This window comes from Symphodus melops (genome assembly GCF_947650265.1).
Source record: "Symphodus melops genome assembly, chromosome: 11".
Lineage (NCBI taxonomy): Eukaryota > Metazoa > Chordata > Actinopteri > Labriformes > Labridae > Symphodus > Symphodus melops.
Window position 1 is genome coordinate 18,933,436 of NC_136701.1, and position 23,530 is coordinate 18,956,965.

General features: G+C 38.6%; 1 protein-coding gene and 1 long non-coding RNA gene across 2 annotated transcripts in view; one reads left to right on the top strand and one right to left on the bottom strand.

Annotated features, from left to right (window-relative positions):
- The window catches only part of mtnr1bb (melatonin receptor 1Bb), a 34,301-nt gene extending 32,509 nt beyond the window's left edge, over positions 1–1,792 (top strand). Inside the window, exon 4 of the mRNA XM_079355770.1 lies at positions 396–1,792. Coding sequence (XP_079211896.1) covers positions 396–833 — 438 coding nt within the window. The 3' untranslated portion in view covers positions 834–1,792. The remainder of the gene's footprint in view (positions 1–395) is intronic.
- LOC306831599 overlaps positions 1–23,530 on the bottom strand; it is a 115,135-nt gene that overhangs the window by 56,342 nt on the left and 35,263 nt on the right. The window lies entirely within an intron of this gene.

Below are 23,530 nucleotides of genomic sequence, written 5' to 3' on the forward strand. Positions count from 1 at the left end.
CAACAGTAAACATCCTGTCATGATAAAAAATAATAATAATAATTCAGCATCACATTTGAATTTAGCATTTTTTTCTTTTATTCCAAGTAGGTGTAAATTTAAAAACTACCTATAAATGGTGTATAGATATGAATATACAGTGCTTCTGATTTCAGCAGAGCTATGATGCTTGACAGGCATATGGATGGACAGCATCCCTGGAGTGCTCGAATGTGTGGACATGGACGTGTGAGTGGATGTCGCTGTAGGCTATGTGTGGGTTTCTGTTTGTTTTGTGTATGTATGTAGGTGTATAAGATGCAGAGGCAGAGTGGAACATTTGCCTTCTAGCTATTATTACCTTTAAGTTATCTTGTGTACTCTTATGAACTCTTATGTGTTTTCTTCATGTCCAGGTGCGACGTAAAGTAAAGACAGAGGAGAGCCCTCGCCTCAGACCGAGTGATCTGCGGAATTTCATTACCATGTTTGTTGTCTTTGTGTTGTTTGCCATCTGCTGGGCTCCACTAAACCTGATCGGCTTGGCGGTGGCCATAGATCCAATCCGTGTGGCTCCCCTCATCCCCGAGTGGCTTTTTGTCGTCAGCTACTTCATGGCCTACTTCAACAGCTGTCTCAACGCCATCATCTATGGCCTTCTCAACAGGAATTTTAGGAACGAGTACAAACGCATCGTCACCTCCGTCTGGGTGACGCGGCTCTTTGTGACAGAGACTTCGCGAGCCGCCACGGACGGCAGGAGCATGAAGAGCAAGCAATCCCCACCTCCACCGCTCAACAACAACGAGTCAGCGAGAGATCGCGTCAACAAAGAACGAAATCTGGACTCTTAAGCGTTCCTACTGCTTTTATGAGACATTCAGACAAGTGGGCAGCTAAAGGAGTATCAAGCAAAAGAGATAAAACTGGAACACATGGCTGGGATTTCGAATGGGTTACACGGTGTGAATTGTTAACATTTATGAACTTTTTTAATATAATGGATAACTGTTAAAACTTCTGTAATGACTATGAGTTGCAAGTTAACTGTTTTTTTTTTTGCTTAAGTGCTTAATAAGGAGTTTCCTCTGTGTTGTGAGCATTAACAGAGCCGACGCGTTAGTGATGCCGTGTCCTCAGGAGTCATGCATTGCAGTTTTATTTTGCTCTCTTACTCTATTAAGAATTTTACAGGAGAATGATGCTAATGTATACTCCCAGACATATCTCACAACACAAGGTAACCACTCTTTAGTAACTCTGAAAGCCTCAAAAAGACCCTGCCTCAACTCGACTGAAGAAGAGAAAAGGAGATAATGTCGGTCTGTCAGTTATGTAAAACACCATTCCGCTGAGATTTTACATGACGGTGATGGATCTGACATGTTTACGGAGTTAATGTGGCAGGAGCACATTTTACGACACTGACACTCTTGCACTGCAAACAAAAACTTAGTAATGAACTTAGTATATTTAATCAGGAATTTAAGTAAGTTGAACTTAGTAAGGTGCATTCTTTTTATTTCACTCTTTTTTAAAAACCCTGAAACAAATGATGCATGTGATGTAGGAGGTGGAGGACCTGCTATTGCTGCTATAATCCACGGTCTGCACAAATCCTCGACCACTCAACTGCTGCGGTGCGTCATCATGTCATGTTATTGCAATTCCAGCTTATAGAAAAGGTAACTTTAGGCTCGATTGACAGTAACGCCAGCCTCCATCTTATCTTGATATTCAATTATGTTTAATCATATGAAGTTGATGAACAACACAAACATGCGGTATCGAAGGTTAAGATAAAGATACTGAAATATTTCCATTTTCTGCAAATAGTTCATAAAGCATGTATTCATAATGAAAATATCCCCATTCCTATCTGCTATATTCGAGTCATGTAAATGCTACATCACTTAAGAGCACAACTCCATCCACTAATGTTGACTACTTGACAAACCTGCAAGACGTGAGTTGTTCAGTTTCTCACAGCAGACAATGCAGCTGCATGGACGATTCTTTGAGCACGCTTACATTTAGCTGTGCTTTTTGAAAAGCAGCAACTGTCACAATCCAAGACATCTGACATCAGCTATATCCTAAAATCATATTCACTTACAATTGAGACAATCCCTCAGCTTTGCACATGCATATTTTAAACGGGTGTCCAACTGATTTAGAGTAACTTGTGCTGCTCTGCAGGCCGCACAATAACAAAAGGAATACAAAGTTTAAGATGTTTTCACAGATTCTATGTTAGACAACCAATTCCCCTTAAAAAAAACAGATGATAGAAACATTTATAGCAAGCAATATAGAATATGCACAGGTCCCTCTGCCTACTACATCAGATGCAGTATGTGGTGCTCTTACACAGTGCTGTTGTAGGTACCAGACGTTCTCGTGTGGTCAGACCTGCTCGGTGTCCTTCGCCTGCGTTTGTATGATGATGTAGCGCATTGTGATTGGCTGTGTGCCAAAGAGTTGGAGAGAGAGAGAGAGAGCTCAATGTCGACTTATGAAAGACGAAGAACTCAAAACAGGGTCCAAGCTGCCTCAAATGTCGCAAGCTTATTAAGAGTCCCCGTCTGTGTTTGTAATGACGCCGTCTCCTGGTAACAGACAGTAAGCATAGTGTAACAGGTTCCACTTGTCTAACATAGAAACAATGTGCTCTAACTAAACAAATACAAGTTTTGACAGATGTGACCACCCTGGTCGAGCTGGTACCTACACTGATTCATATTGTTCACTCTATATTTCTTATCTTTTCCTTTCACACTTTATTTTCTAATTAAGGACATTAATTTGCCAGGGATGTGCTGATGCTTTCACTGTGGCAAAATGAACAAAAACAAAAAGAGCACAATGTGGGAAGCATTCAGAGTTGTCTTGTCACTTGGGGGTGTTTCATTTGGTAGAAGAGTGACATTCATTGCCTCTTGAATTGTGTTTGAAAGAGATGGAGATCGTCGAAAAAGATACAGTTCATATCTGTATTCCCATCTCAGGGTGCCTACCAAACATTTCATCACATCACTAAATTTGTCTGAAGCATTTGCAGATAATTTGCTGCCACATAAGATAGTGTGAAGACAGTGCAAAGGGATATTTTGTAAATTAATGTCAGTGTGGTTTTTAACTGTGGTATATTGTTATTGGAGTTGTATTCAAAATCTACTTTTTTATATGAATCAAGCTTCAAAACCCCAAATTAAAAGTTTCATGTTGGGCAACGCTAAACCTCTTCTTCCATTAACTCAACAGAAGTTGCAATGTGCATCTACAACATCACGCTCAATTGGCCTGTACATTGTATTTCTGCCAAAACATTTGTCTTTCAGAATGTCTTTAAATTGAGCATATACAAAAATACATGAATGGAAAATGAAGACGCCCATAGGTCGTTCTTTGTTTATTTTTTTTTAGATTTAAATGTGGTTATCTGGAAATATGTTTTCTTACACAGGGTTCAAAGTGTAAAGCCATAGTTCAAGAATGGTTTGGATGGATTGAAATGGATGACAATTTGTAAGAAAACAATGTCTTTTTTGGACGAGGTCGTTATACATCAGGGGTAGCTCATGTTTTGGATTTCGATACACTCATGGACAGCTGGGGCTGTTCTGACAGCAGAGGTCAAAAGGTCATTTAATCCTTGGGGAAACCATCAGTGCTCTCCAGGTGTAATGTCTTTTTAAGAAAGGGAGAGCTTAGTAACAACAACATCTACGAGTGATGTTGTAAGGGTATTAGGTAGAAGCTATAGCTCAAACACCTTTTGTTAAAGAAATACTTCTTCAAACCAAAGAACCAAGTAGAGCTGAAGGTAACCGGGTGTTCAAACTCTTTTCTCAAGTTACTGCTGGACAAATTCTTCAAAACACCTTGGGTCCTTTAACTCTTTCCCCGCCAGAGAATTCTAGAATGTTTGCCAGCCAGCGCCAGCCTTTTTCACCATTTTCACCAATCTTTCAAGACTCACAGAATATTTTGTTCTTTGAATATGTAAATATTGAATACATCAAAAGAAAGATCAGAGCCTCTGCTTTCATATACAAAAAACTATTTTATTCAAACTTCATTCAATCTTTTTTTATCAGCACTTGAATATCGGCCATTTTCACAAAAAAAACACATTCCGGACAAAAAGCTGAGAAAACAGCACTTTTGTAAAACACACTTATTTTCAAGAAAAAAAAGTGATTTTGAGTTTACATTTGGATTCTTTTTACTTTCATTTGCCAACTACAGTTATATTTTAAAATAAATAACTAAAATAAATAAAAATGATTACATAAAATTATTAATTTTCTTTGAATAGTGTAGCACTACAACATTTACAAACTACATTATACATTTTTCTTCTCTTATACACTCAGAAATACTTTGTTTTTACAAACACTTAAATATCATTATTATTTTCAATAATAAAACATTAGTTGAACAAAAGCCTGATCAAGAGAGACAACCGTGTCTCCCAGGGAAGTGCCTTCTCTGCAATAGGGTTTCATGTTGTAACAGTACTCTGTGTCAGAATCGCAAAGGATGTAGGATTTGAACCCATATTTGACAGGTTTTTGGGGATCGTACACCCTGAACGCTAGCCGTCCACACCACAGAAGCACACCCTCATCAATGCAAATGTTGGTGTTAGGTTGATACATTTGACTGAATTTAGATATAAGGTAATATAAGACAGGGTGGACTTTGTACAACCTGTCAGTGCTATTTGCTGGCCTTGATTCATAATCATTGGAGTGTAGAAATCTCCATATGATTTCAAACCGGTTGCGGGACATGACCTTGTTGAAGTAGGGGGTGACCAAAATGTCATCTGTAGACCAGTACATTTCAAGGTCAGGCTTACGAATGATATGATCAAGAGCAGCAGCATCATTTAGAGGTCCAGGATTCTCAGTGAGCTGCCAGTTCATTTCTTTCCACATCAGATTACCTGGACCAGGACCTGCACCTGGCTGGTTTACAGAGCCTCTTGCTTGGTCACCAGGTACTTGACCTCCACCACACCCATAAGATCCACAGGTCCGACCTCTGCCTCTTTGCTGTGTTCGACCTGTAAATAATTAGAAAGACATTTTTTTTATTCAACAGTGTGATGTGCACAAAGAGAGAAACGTTATTTTTCGGCCTCTTCATATCACATCTTACCTTTTTCACCTTGGGTAGGTCTGTATAAAGGACACCTGGGCCTTGAATCCCTGGACTCTGTGTGTAAAATGACAGTAAAATGTCAAACAAATATTCATTTGGTAAATAGTTTGTGTACAAAATGAAAGCTAAATTATTTCTTTTTTTATCTTCTCTCTCAAGTTAGCAGATGCTCTTGTCTTGTAGTATCTAATAATCATACAATCCAAGTAACATACTATCAAACTAAATAAAATATGTTATCATGACTCACCTCTTGCACCTACGTGTATGTCTGGACCTTGGAGACCTGGACCTTGGAGACCTGGACTCTGTGTCTGGAAATTACAATAAAATGTCCGTCAAAAATTCGTTTTGTACATAGTTTATGTACAAAACTGAGAGATATGTTATTTCGACGTCACGTTATCTCATGAATTATCAGATGCATATGCTATCACGGTGAATCAAAAAATAACGTGATCATATCTTACCTCTGACACGTCCTGAATCCCTCCATTCACTGTCGCCGCTGCTGTCTTCATCCAGATCAGTTTCACGGAGGTCAAAAAATGAATTATCAGAGTCTGTATCGATAATTAACTCTGTAGTTTCCGCAGCCGAATATCTCCTTGCTGGCGGCGGCATGTTTGTACTGTTCAAGAGCTTTTATCTCATATCTATACGGCTAATGTTGACTTTTTGACGCGCGTCAAACTCACATACAGACTGATCGAACACCGCCCGCTGGAAAATAAGGACGAAGAAAATGTTTGTTTTTTTTCTCTCTACTTTCCCGCGGGTGGTCTTGTTTGTTGGTTTTTGACCCCACAGTCCTGTAACTTTTTCACAATGTCCGCCAGAGCGCCCCCTATCGTATTACACTGAAAACACCAATTGACGGAATATTCCGTCAATGGCGGGGAACGGTTGGGTTCCAAATGACGGAATATTCCGTCAATGGCGGAGAATGAGTTAAGACTTTTTATTTTCTCATTCAAATGTACTGCCTTACAGTTAACTCAAATGTGTCAAATTTTCAATTATATGGATATGTGCCATATTTTCTCCTATAACAAGAACCCATTCTACAAAGCGGGTTTGCCCCCATACTGCTTCCTTTCAGTGTCAAACAGAAGTGCACATGTCGGCTTAAGGGAGGAGACTCAATAGGCAAAACAAAAGAACCTTGCTCACCATTGTGTTTTATTTCTTTGTACCCCACTGCAAACGTATGTTACTTTGTTGATTTATGTCCCCTATGCTTGCTGTATGCAGCCTTTACTTTGGGCCAGCTCTCCATGCACACAATTCAGACAGCGAGTGTGTCACCTTAAAAGGTTAGAGTTAATGTTTTTCAACCTGCACGTGATTTGAATGCTGTTCCTGATATGCAGCGTGTTCTTACAGCTTAAGTTTTCCACTTTGCCGCAACTCACGAGGCTTGGACAGTTTCAAAATGATCATCTGGTGGAGAAAAAAAAGAAAAAATTGGAAGTCGCAAATTATTAACCTTTTTTTAATGGCAGATTTGTGAAGAAGAATCAAGCCTTTGCAAGCTGCTAAAATTAATCACGCCTGCTACAAAGTGTTGAAGAGATATTTCTTTAATTACCTGGCATGTGAATACTTTACTCTGGTGAAGTTTGTTTTCTATAACTAAGGCCGAACATCATTTAAGCTATGGGTGAAAAAATGACAGAGAGCCCAATTTCTTGTATTTTAATCCCGAAGTGTAAATTGGCTATGCAACATACTCATGGGGTAAATTCAAAATTTCTTTCAAAATCAAACATACCAGGTTATCACACTGCTTTTTACTGTAACTAAAAGATTGGAAGATAAAGTGTCTGTGTGCTTCTAATCCCTGTGCTGTGCTGTATTCAGTGAGGAAACATGCCCTTGAAACTCAGTGTCATGCTGTTGGAGTGCCTTTGCAAACTCCCCAGCATCCCCGCATAATATCCATGCGGGGCTGACACTTTCTTACAAGAGGCATTCCCCCACTATTTCTTAGTTTCTGGGCTTTTTTTATTCTGCTATGTGATCTCTGTTAGGGAGGAAAAAGCAGCATGAGCCAAGCAGCCACTTTGCATTTTAAAGCCGTGTACTGGATGGCTACAGTAAACATGCTTGCCACATTTCAACAGAGGCAGTTTGTGATTCCAGTCCTCTGCTCGCAGAACGACCTCAAATCTTTGCAACTTCATTTAGTTAAAGTGTATTGGATTTGATTAAAGTGGCATGCTAATTACGACTCTTGTTAATCAAGGCCATAGTTTGATTTGAAATACAACATGGCATTTTGATATCAGTATTACAGTCTGCTATTCAGAAACCTGGCAACCCTGGAAGCAGCATTCAAATATTCTCTGTGGCACAGCAGAGACATGCCTGCATGGCACAACACACACTACCCACTTATTTCTTGAAGTTTTTTTTTTCTAGGCTAATATAATATATTCAGGTGGACATAATCACTAGGCAGTGCCCCCCTTTTTTTTTTCTTTTTTTCTTTTTAACGTGTGTCATTCATCTGTTATGCAACAGCACAACATCATTAGCTTAAAGCTAAAGAAGAAAAGGACGCGCCACTGATCAAATCATACGCAGTGTACCTTCACGGAGATGAAAATGAAATGATAAGGCCTGGGAGCATAATTGAATGCGTTTACAGTGTGTTGTAATAGAAAACGCCGCGACAAACCGAAGGAACCATGAGGTTGCTTTTGCACCATCTGCAGTGTTTACAGGAAAGAAACTAATCTACCCAGTCAAAACTGTGACTATGGAAATAATAAAATGTTTGCAAAGCACAAATCCTTTTTGCCTGATAAATATTTACACTCTGTGGCCTCTAAATTGGCTGCAGCTCATTAGAAGAAGGTCACATCTCTGTCTGCTGACAGCCTGGGTTCTTTGAATTAAATCACAGGGTGGAAGTGAGAATTTCTGTTATTGCTGTAATGTTTTATCATTGTTTTCTTGGTGTACACTCCCCGGGTTTCACAAGAATTAACAACATCATTTTGGAATAAAAGCGAGGTTGGTTATTGGCAGGAGAAGATACATTTGGGGCATTAAGCCAGTTTATTTCTTGTGTCTTGATAAATGTCTTCTGTTCTGGAGCCTCTGTGAATGTGCATGCTTGTCTCATGTTTTAATGACTCGTGTTCATTAACAAGAATTCAGTGCAAGCTGCGATGCCCTGCGGACGGTGACACGAGGAACATGTACCAAAGGGAAAACTGTGGAATGTAATGGAATTGGAAAATTTCAAGCCCTCAGAAAGGCTTAGTGGTGACGTTGAGTCTCCTCGTAATGACCTGTGTATAAAGAGATTTTCATTATGTGTACAGTTTTACTGAAACATGATGTGATGGGAAATAAAATGGATATATCCTGCTTTGTGCTATTTGCTTGTTAATGCATTTGTGGAACCATGCGGACGCACTCAAAAGATGAACCCATGTATCTTTCTTCTCAGCGTTTCATGAATCAGCCTTTGAAAGGTTTCCTAACAGCTCGAATTTCACTGTTAGCAACACGTTTCCCATTGTTGCTCAGGATGACATTTTGAGTGTGTCGACTGAAAGTTTCTTGTAGAAGAGGCTCAGAGTTAGACCGAATGGGAGCTAGAGAGCTTTTCCAGCACCGTGTATCTCGTATCCTCTTCACAGGTAGGAGACATGGATGAACAGTTTGAGTGGAAAGCATTCCGCTGTGCTTACAGTTTAAGGGTCAAACGAGGCGGAGAATGGGTAGAGCAGCTTGTGAAGTTACAGGCTGTTTATGATCACATTAGACATGCTTGCTCGCACTTACATCTTTAATTTCATTTCAAATGTTGTACTCTTGTTTATCCATGAAACTTAAATTAAATTTACTTTTTTTTTTTTCTTTTTTTAATTAAGGCCTCGGCCCTTTCATCTGTAAATGAAAACCCAATTACAAGCCAATGATAGTGTTTTAAGCAGCCCCTTTACATGCCCATGACGCCTCAAATTAATTTATAGTTCCTCAATAAACATCATTCCTTTCCCTCTGCTTCACAGTGTGTGTGTGTGGAGAGAGAGAGAGAGAGAGAGAGAGAGAGAGAGAGAGAGAGAGAGAGAGGCAGGAGTTGCCAGAAAGAAGAAGGCATTCAGAAAAAGAAAAAGCAGATGACATTTTAGAACAGCAGGACATGGACAAGTGGCTGGAGGAGATCCAGCACTGGAGGCTTAGGATTGTGATTAACAAAAGGGAATGTGGTTAAGAGGAAATATTGCTTGCACATGATGAATAATTGCAGCAGGGTGATCTCCAGATGGTGGTCTTAATACATGGTCTGTAATGAAACTCGAGGCACACTGTTAGAGGATGCAAAGAACAATCGGCCTTCAAAATGAAGTGCACTCATTACGTTAAGCAGAATGTCATACTTTCATTCATTTAATTTCGGACTGATTGCATGCCAAAAAAAAAAAAGAAGAAAAAAAAAAAGTGGCCTCATGCATCAAATCTGTGTCTTTTTATGATACGAAGCAGCCTCTCCACCCACCCGCGAGAAGGTCAGCTCACATCAAAAATGACATGATTAACAAGGTTTCCTCTTCTACAAAAACTCTGATTCACTTTTCATTAGCGCATGACTTCAGCTCCAACGCACTGACGTTTAAAAGAAAGGAGAAAGGCTGCCTTTTCTCTAGAGCAGTATCTGTTGGAAAGTGGCCCCCACTGAGAAAAATGGTGGAACAGTTATGTTTGTTGTAAGTTACATATCCAGGCTAACCTGAGTGGTTGGGTTCGCCTTTAATTATTATGATTGACATTTCATGAGTAAGAGGGGACTTTAATTGCACCTAATGCATGGATTAACAAGGATTATCCATACCCTCGATTAACTGTTAATCCATGAGTTAATTACACCGAGAAGCAATATTATGCCTATTTATTCATTTCTCTGAGATCAGAGGGCACTGTTGGATGAAATTACACAGCTTTACCTGAAGTATCTCACATTTTAGATGGTAAATAGTTGAGTGATTGTTACAAAATTGCTCTAAATCAAACAAGCTTGCTTTGGAATACATCTGTGTTGGATACAGCAGCTGTTTAATAAAATGGTGGAGAGAAGCTCCAGTACTTACATTTAGTAAACACGTGCTTTAAACACATGTGGCCTCTTTGACTCGACGACCCCTTCACATTTGAAACACTGATAACATGCCAGATACAGTATGTCCCCACTTACCAGGACTCAGCAGGCTTTTAGAGAGGAATGGGATCCAATGACTCATTCTTTTTTTTTTTTTTTTTTTTTTTTGACACTTTCATTTATAAAGTGAAATTTGTGGATAAGCTCGTTCAGATTGTTTATTGGATTTTTGTAGTTTACAAGGCAAAGGAGATTCACTTGTGCGTTTTATCTGTAGAGCACTTTACGTTCAAGAATCTCAAAGTGCAACAGAGTTTAAAAGAAGTAAAAGAGCGGTTCAAACATATAAAACAGATCCCTGGATCTCCACAGTTTGAATTCCTGCAGTGTCTCATCAGAGACATTTTTAAGTCTGGCATAGTTGACATCTTCAGGGAAAAAAAACGACAAAAGAAAAGTGGACTCTAAAGTTCAAATGCAGTTTAAAAGAAGTGACCTTTTCTCTACACAAACAAACCATCATTACAGACAACTTATTTTATTATTTTTCTTTTTTGAGAATGACTGGTCTTTCACAGACAATTTTCTCGTAGTGATACAACCACTGTTGGAATACTTTCCTAGAGCTCGACTTGAATCACAAACACGGCAGAATAAAAACATGTCTGAAGCGTTTGACTCTGAACTGCCTTATCCATATCACAGCCTTTGTTCCTCTGCCAACAAGTCCCTCTTCTGAAAATCAGCCGCATCACCGCTCGACTTCAAACGCTTCCAATGACTGTACTTTGCAGCTGGAAGAAGTGGGCTGACTAGCTGCTTCACGAGTCAGCATCATCATGCTCTCTGCTGACAACCGAGAGGAGCCTGAAGACTGACAGTAGAGCTGCTAAGACCTCCAAAGAGATGTCTTATTGTTGTCATGACAACAGACGCTGCAGACACCAGACAACAGACACTAGGCTTTCTGTCTAACTAAATCAATATCGCTAAGCAAACGGGAACTTTAAAGCAGACAACCTGTCAAGCTCCTCGGCTGTTGCTGAGTGTTATGGGATGAAGAATCGGTTTACATACTTTTCTTTTTCCTCTCGGTTGTTGTGCTGTCTTTTCGGTTTATTGCAGCAAAGAACAACAATTTGTTGCGTCAGCTGCACAGAAGTGTGACATTTAAACAATGATACTGATGGAAAAGGGTCATTGTCACAGTTTCCGTGAAGTGGAGAGAAGCACACAATTCTGCTCGGTGAAATTGCAAAAAATGTTCCGTCCTCAAGATGAGTTCTGAATACACCTCAATCTTGGATCCCATCTGCGATCACGCCATGATGACAAATGCCTCTCGAAGCAATGGCCAACTTTTCGAGCCACGTGACGCAGGCGGTTAGCAACAATCAAGTTCCAGCCAAGACTTCCTTTTACTGTGAATTGCAGTGTTTACACTCCAATAAGCAACATAAGACGGTGTGTTCAGATCAAATGGTGAGCGAATTACGCCCTCTCCAGACACGTCGGCAAAGTCAAAGCCATCATTTGATTATCGTTCTATCGCTCTCTCAGTTTAACTGTAAATACAGAGGCTTCACTCTTGCAAGGAATCAGTTTGCTTGTTTGTAAAATAGAGGTTGTACTGTTCATTTATGATGCATTCAAGGGAGTCAGGGAATCTAAACACTTAGTGGCTTTTCAAAACGCTAAACTTATGTCTTCGCTCAAGTTAAAGCTGCAGTTGCACGCAAATAAATGAAAAGTCAACAGATCATTATTAATATGGGAGCTTGGATACTTCCGATTTCCATTCCACTTTCTTTTGCTTTTCATGTGGACTTTGTTTCCAGCTTTTATTAAAGGCTGATGACACATGATTGGTCAACACGACTCTCCATTCTATGGACAATTAAAATATTGCAAACATAAACTAGAACACTTTTCATAACAAAAATCACGGCCCTTGTCAATAGATTAAAAAAATGTTAGGAGTGTAATGTTTGTGTCACAATGAAACAAAAATGATATGAACAGCATCGTTCTGCCCTCAGTGTTGTACATGTGCAAAATGATCAGACTACAATCAGACTGTGTCTGACGCCCAGCCACTACCATCGGACTGTGTCGTACCAGAAGCACCGACAATGCCAATGATGATTTCAATTTTTTATTTGTAATTCTTTGTAATTTCCTTCAAGATCTTAAACTCAATCTGGTTATAAGCAAAAAAACAACAACATCTTTCAATCAACAAAAACAGATTCAGTTGACTTTACTCAGTTGGTAAAGTCGGATGTGTCCATGTGCCCATTGTCCTCGGGCAAAACATGACATCACTATCTGTAGGTGGTTTCTTGTTATTCTTAAAGTGACCTCATTCAAAAACATCTTAACATGTCGCCATCAAACAGAAACATATATCTTTTTTTTAATTAAAATTAAATTAAAATTAATTAAAATTCTTATTCAGCCTTTATTGAGAGAGAGAGGCAGTGGATAGTGTAGGAAATCAGGGAGAGAGAGGGGAATGACATGCAGGAAAGGGCCTCAGGTTGGAGTCGAACCCGGGTGAGGACTATAACCTCCATACATGGTGACGCGAGTGCTGCCACTGCGCTACAGGCGTCCCCAACAGAAACATATATCTAACTCTGTAACAGCACAAACATATTTTTGTCCTCCTAATATTAAACATAAATGGGCACAAACGTTTACATTGTAAGCATTCATTTGTCAATTACCATTTAAATATAATTCAGTTTAAACTGTGTCATCATTTAACAATCTCTTCATTCTTTTTTGCCTGTGACTGGTGGGCTTCATGCACCATTTCTTCACACAGCACCACTGAAAAGCAGCTCAGTTGAAAAAGGGTTCTAAATTATTTGTTGATCGTTTTCTGTGATAGACAGGAAACCACACACACACACACACACACACACACACACACACACACACACACCCCTGCGTGCACACACAATAGTGAAAAAGTGTGAGAACATGTGGTTTTATAAACACATGTACACGTTGTAAATTCAAGCTGCAGTGAGTTTTTAGCTGGTTATGAAACAAACTACAGTATAATTGAAATGTCTCAAACCTACAAAGAAAACAAGAGCGTCAGAAACCATCTTGATTATTTCCACACAATTAATTGAATGGTTGCTGCTGGGTAGGTGTCAGGCAAGGTGAAAGACAGTACACTGCTGCAGCAGCTTTTGTTTTCATTTTGGAGAACAAAGACCTACAGTGAGTGACACAGATTCTTGTTAAAAGAACGCAGGAGGCAGGAGGTGGGGGTTTTTTTGTCAGAAAAGACCATACAGACACGAACGGGACAAGATCAGCAAGGAGATAAGAGTCCCTGCTTTGTTCACGAGCGGCACCAAAAGGGTCTCAAACAAGCAGCACCTCCAGTGTTGAAAATTGAAGCCAATGAGGAAGTGCAAAATGCTGCAGTTCATCAAATGTCCACTTGAGGCTGGCTCCAGGAAGTCTGGCGGTCCCGTACACAGAACAAGCCAAACAGCAATTTTTACAGGAATAAATTAACATGTTTATAGTACAAAAAAACAGGTGTGATTAGTTCCTGTAATCATGGGCACACTTTTTGAACGACGAATGTTATCCATGTTAGCCGTGTGTCTGTGGTTTCTTATCTAGCACAGAAACCTGTATTTTTATGTTCATCCTTTATATTTCGTATTTTGTTAGTTTACACAGTGGCTCAGAGAGAAACGATTTTTCGATTCCTCTGTTATGTCCCGCACATGTAAAAAAATTGACAATTAAGATGACTTTGACTTATTCCTAGCTAGCTGCGTGGCTGACATGGTTGACAGGTGGGCGTGATGTAACGCTTTGTAATGTGATGTATTGTCTTCATTTGAAAGATATTTGCATCTGTACCTGTCCCTCTGCAGATTTAAGGATGATGAAAGATCATTTCTTCCATATTTGTATTCACAGTGCACAACAGTCAGGACTTTCAATAATTTATTCAAAGTTGTGTACCGCCTCCTTTTTTCCTGAATGTTAATGTTTCTGCAGACATGCTTTTCTTTCATGATTTCAAAAATGTTTTTGTCATTACACTTTGCATCCTTGGAAAGGGGAAAATGTGCCTCTGAGAGACTCATTTGACATCTGCCCCCTTCTTCAATAACCTCTCCGACCCTAAATCCACCTCTTCTCCTCTGCTCTAATATGCATTATTCATGCAGAAAAAGTATTCTTTGCTTATCTACTCTTTGGTGGTTTTATATTTTACACACTATTTTCGCTATACATAATTTCTCCGGCTGTAACAGAAGCATCACTTATTGTGTTTTAATGTAAATGACTTTAACAGTCAAAGAAAAAAAGAAAGATCCACTGGGTGTCCAGCTGAATATTTGAAGAAAAAGTATGGATACACAAAGTTAGTATTTATAGCTTGACATAATCTCCATTAACTGTGGGTTACTATGTCTTAACATCTGGACTTACTTAATTATTCATCGCTGCATAAACATTTCGTGGCTGCACATAATTGCATTACCTTAATTCATAAATACAAAATGTCAAAACCCCAACAGCAGCCATTAGCATGCTGCTGTACACTTACTGATTTGCAAGTGTAAGTGAGTGATTCGTCAATATGTGAAATGCATATTAATGAATCAATCTGAGTGGTTTGTATAGATGGATGCTTTGATACCAGTGAACTCTATAAGAAGACTTTATAATTTCAGATAATAAATTCTATCTTAAAAAGGAACAGACGATAAGCACTTAAATGGATGTTGTGGCTTTAAAGCAGACCCTTTCCCTTTTCCCCTTTGAGTTCTTTTAAGATTAAACAGGAAGTTTAAAGCACTTTCTAAAAGTCTGAAGGGCATTTAGTATTTACACAAGGCTCTTAAGATCTGATGCCCATTATGTTCACGCCATCATGATACCAAAATGCCCTAACTTTATTATAAAACGTATTTGAACAGACTTTTTCTCAGGTTAAAAAATATTTCTGAGTCAGATTCTTTTCATTGTCCCACACTCTTGTCTGTCGCTGTGACATTAAAAGAAGAATTTATGAGAGCGGGCTGTTGGGCATACTTCTGTAAGTAATGACATTACTGCTGCAGCAGCTTCGTTTAATGGTCAATGAAATAACTGGCTGCAGACGACCCACTTTTCACAAAAGCCGTGGGAGCTATCAATCGAATGTGAATAAATCATATCTCATGTAGATCAAAGACAGATTTGATAAAGACTTTTTATCCCAGGGCCATCTTATCTCTCTATAAGTTATATTTACTATAATTACTGCTAAGTAAACAACAGTCTGATTTTTTTTTTAAAGATTGGCTGTGCAAATTCCAAAAGTGTAGATAATGATTGAATTTTTTATAGAGACTGCACGTCAATAGTAAATGCATATCTATCTATATTTTTTTTAACCTGGGTGAATGAAGACCGTTTCTAAATGAAAACTGCTGTTTGCAGTTATTTTCATAGGTCGAACAAAGAGATGCTGTCTTTATATTTCTGTTCACCATGCAGGCATGTAGAGTGGGATGTACTGTATATAGGTCTATGAGACAATCCTGACATCTGCATTTGAAAGTACTTATGAAACAGATAATGGCTTTCTTTCTGAAATGCATCAAAAGACTCCTGGTGTGTATCAGTGTCAAACATGACGGATGCTCCTACAGTGAACATTTTAAGAAACTGTTTTTGAATGTCCTACGGTCTCTGAATAGGAAACAATACAATTCATGGTGCTTTCAGATACATGTAGTTTGTTTAATGGACCATTTCCTGAATGTTTTTGAGTCGGTGTTCACATGCTGTGTGCTCATTGAGCTGATTGGCAAGCGGTCCCAGTTCTCCTGATCCAGATCTGCAGAGAAGAGGCAGTGCAGAAGGTGTCTCAGTTGCTCGACTGGAAGGATTAAAGACGACATCAAACAGTAATCTGGAGATCTGTTCATTACGGCTCCTCTGATGAAAATGGAAATATGAACGTGAGTTATGCAAGTTGAACAGAGCGCGAGAGCCTCTGAAAACTGTTGATGTAGTTTAATGGTGCAGACGCAATGACAATCATTAATTTGCATGAAATCACTTGAACCATAAGCTGCTCCAATAATAAAGTAAACAACTTTACTGACAATCACATTTCCATAGACGATGTTGTTATAAGAATTATTACATATATTAGCACTTTATGATAAACACAACTTGGCCTTCAAAATAACTTAGTTCCCATTTTCAGTGTCTGCACGGCTGAAAGAGAAAGCCACACTAGTTAAGACAAATTCTGAATATCACTCATTGCACTCTAAACTTTCCACATATTAAACCCATCATAATCTAATTACAGAATAAAATGTAAATAATACAATCTTATCCCAAGTGTAGCACCTCATAATGCTTTGGAGCTAATCTAAAGTTTAGGCTCTCACATAGTTAATAATTACCTGTCTCCAAATGATGTACAACCTTGCTTTTATTAGATGTTTAAAGTCATAATGAGCCAATTATTTCTGTCTGAAAACATTTGAAACTCTGAAGTCCTTAATTTTACACTGCAAGTAGAAATCAATGTAGTTCTAAAACAAAGCATGTAACACACTGCAGGATACCAATCTATTCAGATGATTCCAGCGGTGGGCGCAACATCTTCTTCTGTTTAGCAGTTCATCTCTACACTGGTGACAGCAGATGACATGCACCATGAGTAATCCTTCATGTGTCACATCTCTCTCTAGAATACAACCAGCAAAGAGTAACAGTTGAGTATACAGACGAGTTCGCTGTTGAAATGTTAACTTTGTTTCTGTTTGACCATGTTTTTTTTTATTAAACTTAAAATAACAGCTTTTCACGTTACACTGAATTCATTAATTATCCATTCAGTCAGGCAGTAGCAGGTACTCTCAAGTAGTTAATAAGCAGCTTCAAATCCTTGGCTTAATCTGTGTGATGAGTGATACTTATTCACAGCAGCTGTGTAAATATCAGCAATAATGAAAAAACACACCTTCAGTTAATTATTAATGGAATTAACTGATGAACTGATATTAAGTGAACATCTTTGACAATGGATTAACAGTTAACAAAGCTAAATTGTTCATTAACTGTACTCATCCGTTTTGATTTTAAAAATGGTAAGAGTAATGTATAATTAAGAACGTGTTAGAAGTGACTACATACTGGTGCCGTGTTGTTTGTTAGGAGGTTACAGCCCTGCTTCAGATACACCTCTTGATTGTTTCCCACCTTGGTAAACACATTGTCTCAGATTTTTTTCCTTGTTTGGTCAAGCTTTTTAACTGTACAAGTAAAAAAAAAAAAGAAGAAGAAGTTGTGTCATGTAACGGAGCCGACTTCCTTCTTGGCCAAATTACCTTCATACGTAGGGAAGTTTGATGAGTATTTCTGTTTGTTCAGCCATGTTGAAATTTTGTTTACATCAGAGGAAGTGAGACTGACAGCATCAAGAGTCAAAGTAGAAACTGATCCAGAGCTCCCTTTTGATTGGTCCCAGTGTGTGAGAGCCGCAGACTGGGAGGCGTGTGCATCATTTCGGAGAAAGTTGTGAGCAATCGCAATTTTTGGTGGACAACCCTCTTGTTTTTGTCTGAATAAGACATTTGAAAATGTCATGTAGGTATTTTTAGGATTTTGTCATTTTTGTGGCAGCATGCTTAACTTTCATTTTACAAAATTGACTTCCCTATTAGAAAAGACTCAATGCTTTGACTCAATTCAAATGACAAGTGGGCCGGCCTATGATTTATCAGTCTCGTAGGGCCTTCCAATAGGCTGCCGCTTGGACCATTGGATCTCACTGTACTTAATCACAAGCAGAGACAAGCCAATGAAAGAAACAGCCTCATAAAAGAAAAAGTATAGGGTAAGAAAACACTGCAGTCCAATGACTGAAAGGATCTTAATGAAAATGTTTAAAACCCTGCGGGACCACTTGTTTAGTTGTTTTTCTCCTGAAGATCCTTACAAAGCTCGGCATATGTTCATTTACTGATGTTGCCTCTTAATTGGTTTGCAGGAAATCTGTGCTCGTAAGTGTCCTTGTATAACTCGCAGCCTAAAGAAACAGTCAGCATTGTCCTCAGTTGACTTTTACTTCTATGGTCATATTCACCCCAAATATGGTCTGTCTCAGGGGATTTCCTGATGAGATTAATCTTACTTACATCCTGTTTCACTTTGATATGCGATGATAACCACTCTCTGTAAACTTGCAGGCCTATTGTATCCTCTATACACACTGGGGAAAATATGATGTGCTTTGTAGTCTTGCCATGATAATGCATGAAATAGTGCTTCAACTGGAATTCACAATTCTTAGTCCCAATTTATCCATCAACCTGGAAACATACAAAATAGGATTTCCAACCGTTTACAGAGACTGCCACAATATTATCATTATTATACATTTGCTAAAGGCCAAGTCCATTTGTCCTACTTAGGAACAAGAGCTTTACTGTATGTCATGAAACTATGTAAGTGCATCCATTCAAGACAAACAGGATCTTTGGTGTTTTTCCCCATCCACTTCAGGTTGGTGTTTTTTGTTTGTTTTTTTAAATTGCAACAAAAATATCTCACTTCATTGATTCTCAAAGTGGTGTAGGTATGAAATTGTACTGCACAGCTTCTTAGCTGAGGCTGCTAGTGCGTACCACTTATACAGTAAGAAGAGAAACACATGCTTTTAGTTACAACACTGGGACATGGTTTTCAGATTGACAGTTCTACTCTTTAAATACATGCATGCTGTTTTGGTATCATTATTCACCTCAGAAATAACAAAAGCAGATAGAGTAACTATGACTGTGATGAATGATAAGTTGAAATACCTAAAATGGATAGTTCTGGGATAATTCAATAAGAATTTAATTTATTAATTTATTTAATTTATTAACTTTATTCATCCCCGTGTGTCAATTAAAAAAATCACAGAGAAGCACCGAGTGGTTGACCACCCACATTCACTCTAACCAATGCCCAAGGAGACATCGGACATGTTGCTCGCAGGAGCTGGGATTTGAGAGATGACGACTCGACCAACTGAGCCACAGCCGCCCGTTGTCAGTGTTGTCAGTAAAAACACACAAATAAGCCAGAAAGAAACAGCATGGGTACGTTTAAAAGTAAGTAGCCAAAAGAAGGGTAATCACTTGAAATAGGTAGAATGAAAGTAATGAAGAAATAGTTGCAATGGTCAGACAGCACTATGGAGAGTTTACGAGACTACTCCTAGTAGAATAGTAGAAAGTTGAATCGAAGAAGTTGAAATGGTTAGCTGAAAAAGTTGAAAGTAAGCATAAAGAGTTTATAAAGATAACACTAATGACTGAAGGTCAAAACAATTTAGGAAAAATAAAAAATGTAAAATAGTTTAATTAAAAGTTATCCATTGTTAGTGTAAACCAAGAAGTGATTTAAAAGAATGGTTGTATCAATGTTCTTAAGAAGGTGTTTGTACATCTAACTATCTCATAAAGTAGGTGGGTAATACATCAATCTGTCCTCCTGCACACTACTCTTGCTAAGCATCACCAAATTATTTTTCACCACAATGTTTTGGTCCCTTTAAATTTCTTTTGAAATTTCAAGTGTTGACAGAAAAGATTGGATCAACCTTGTGACTAACGTCCTCCCCTGTTTGGGCATGTTTTTTTGTAAGTAACTTGTGAATGTATTCATGTCCTTGCACTGGTCACAATTACTTTACTTTCTTTGCATTTGAGTAGTATGGTCAATAATTCTGTGTCTTTACGAAATAATCCACCATGTCCCCTTTTTCCTCGGCCTCATCCATCCACTTTGAATCTACATCCCAATATGGTCAAAGAAAGCTGTTTCTGTGTACTGTGGTTGGTCCTATCTCGTGACTCTGCCAATATATTTGAAGGCTTGATAGTATCGCAACAATTACCTTTCCACTGTTCATAATTCTGTTTCCATTAAGTAAAGTTGTGTACAGCCTTACCCTGCTGAGCACTTTGTACTTGGAAAGTACTGTTTGTTTGAGAAAAACTCCTTTGAAAAATGATAAGAGCAGCACAGTAAAGTCAAAGGAGACCTGCTTGTGTGAAGATTTGGTGTTTCAATGTGCAACGACCAGAGAACAACAAACTCCATTAGATAGAACTGTGAAGCCTATTCCATGTAATTTAACAACACCTTAGCAACCCTTATGAAATAATAATGGACTTAGTTTTCAGTACTGTGGCAAATGCTGAGAGGTGTGAGCTAACAGGAGACCCAGGAGTGAAGATTGGTACCCAGCTTTTATTTTTTATCAATTCATTTACTGACAAAAGGGTTTTTAGAGGGAGAAGAAAAAACAAAACCAAAGAATGAAATGAAATGGGGAGATTATTTGAGCTGCAGGGAGCCTTTCAGCGGGCCAGTTTTCTGCGAGCTTGGCTTAAGTCATTTATTCCATTTCTTTGGTCAGTGCTGTACCTGTGTAATTGTTTAAAACAATGATGTATTATCTAAAGTAAATGTAATCTTGTTCCCTATTGCAATTAACCCCCTTTTCACACAATCAGGTAGTAGTGTAACAAATAACCAACTATTAATACAGCTCACACTTCTCTCTTTTTTATGTGCACATGATGCCGTCTTACTTTAAAACAAAGTTGATATTAGCCTGGACACAGCTGAGCCAGCTAGATCGCCATAGCTATTGATGGACACTCTTTGGACAGTGTCGGACTACAGGACCAGCAGCACATCAATGAAACATGTGTTGAAGGAATTTCTATAGTATGAAAAAAAAAAGGTAATTCATTCATCTCAAAGAAGGAAGCGATTCTGTAGGAAGCAAAAAAAATGCCTCCAGCAAGTGATAGCAGGGGGTCCAGAAGGACTGGATCCAGTGTGGAGTTGGCAAAGAGCATGTCAAATACACATTAAAGGCATCAAGACTGGTATTTGCACCAGGGGGCAGATAAACTGAATATAAAGAGAGAGAGAGAGAGAGAGAGAGAGAGAGTAAAAACGTATAATTGATGCCAATGCTCTCCTGTTCACACAAACCGCTCTTCATCAAGGTATGAAAGAAGTGAGCTGTTTGATCATCCTTTAGTGGCAGAAATAAAATGAAATGTAGTCACACAAATGATTACTTCTATACTTTGACATTACATCAATACAGTGCTGGAAATTTGAGACCAGTCCCATTTTCAGAAAGTGAAAATGACAGTTGACTTGTAAAACCTGCAAGTTCCTATCTGTCAAAAGGTACCCATCAGCATGGTATGTGACACACGAGGATATGATTTAACTGTCTTATAAAATCCTCAACTCAAATATTAGACCCTACCCATTGATCGAGTCCCAAGTGAAACTGTATCATATAAATTATTATTTTTTATTTTTTTCAAGTGTTATATGGCTTTCGCCTTTATTAGATAAAACAGCGGTAAACATACAGCGAATTATGAGGAAGAGAACGTGTGGATGACCTGCACCAAAGGACCAAAGTGTGGAGGGGAATCTGGTGCCGACTAACTAAGCTTGTAAGCATGCAGCATGCTACCCAACACCATGTGTAACATTAGTTTGAACATTTATTTAACCAACCCTTAACCACTATGTTTTAATGAACATGTTGTGTCCTAATACTGTCGAGCTGTACCCATTTTCATAGATGCAAAGTCTTCATGGGGGAAATTTGTTTCATGGATAATATCCATGTATGTACCTGATGTACAGTTTGCACGAAAAGAAATTGTGCTTACAGTGCAGCTAGACTAATGAACATCTTGTGAATTTTTTTTTTCTTGTCTTTCATCCAACACCAGTTTACTTCCTCATACATTACAGAAGTAGATTGGTCTCTTTTCATTTCAGTTGTTATCAGGGGAAGTTTCTGGCCATATCATTGCTTCTCTGACTTTCACCCATCACTCGGACTTCCTCACCCGGGTTGCTTTCTGCCTTGGTGCCTGTAGAAAAGATGGCACCCTACTGTGCAGTGAATATTTGCATGGGACATAAATCAATTAAGTGCAAAACTGTCAGCCCTTTTCACTTTGATGCCCTGCCTCGAGTTATATTTAGTACATGTACATGTACATGCACACTCCATAATGTTTCTGAACTCTGAATGCACTCGATCTTAAGAAATCGTACAAACAAACAAAATGAAAAGCTATGAAGATATCTTTACCAATTTAAAAACATAAAGTTGTTACTTTCAAATGAGACATACAACCAAATGGAAAAATGCTGCGAATGCAGCAAAGAAGAACAAATAAAAGTAGCGTTACTATGTTTACAGGACTTTGAGATGTGGTCAAAAACTCTCTGGTACATAGACTTAATTCTAAACCAAAATGAGCAGCAGGATTGGTCCCTAAAAGGAGATTTCTTTGTAAACTCAACTTCATCATCCCACACAGACCAGGCTGGGATATGTCTTTAGCATGCTAGTGTGCACTAGCTCGTGCAGCTGCACCAGCTTCATTCAGTTCACACTAGTTGTTAACAGGCCCACAACATAACCCAGGGCTATGTTTCACATTTTCAAAACCCAAGACCTGCTTTTTGGCCAACAGGCATTGAATCCACTCCTACCCTTTACATTCCAGATGTCGAGCTCACATGTTAGATGTTGAGACTCAATATGTGTTCATCTAACCTCTACTGGACGTCTCACTCATTAACCCTTATAGAAATAAATCTCACATTAAAGCTTAGGTTTGAGGTTTAGTTCAAGACTGCAAACATCTGGTGACATATAGACTACTTGTGTCAATGGCTGATGTTACATGGCAAGGAATTATTGAACAACATTTATAGATTCCATCTAGATCATCAACCGTTAAATGATGGGTTTTGTTAGTTAACGATTTTTCTTTTGTAGTCCTTGGACTTTTTATCATGTTTTGTCAGCAGTCTCTTTAAACAGAGACCTCCACGGTGGATCTATCGAGGCACAGCCATGCTTTGTGCCTTTTTTGCCTTGTTTCGTAAAACAATACTGCTGCCAACTATTTTAAGTATTCCCTCTCCGTCGCAGAGAGACAAAACTAAAATAGACATGAAGCGGATGAATTAAAAACTGCATTAAAAACTAGTTCTGTGTCTCAGTAAAACAATGCAATGTTAAATGATTAGGTCTAGTAGATTGTGAGTAACGGTAGCTGTTTAAAGTAACCAAGTGTATTGACTTAGATCAGAGTATTGAAGAGAAATTCAGCAGTATTTAGATTTTATTCTATGATGTATCTCATGTGTACAAAC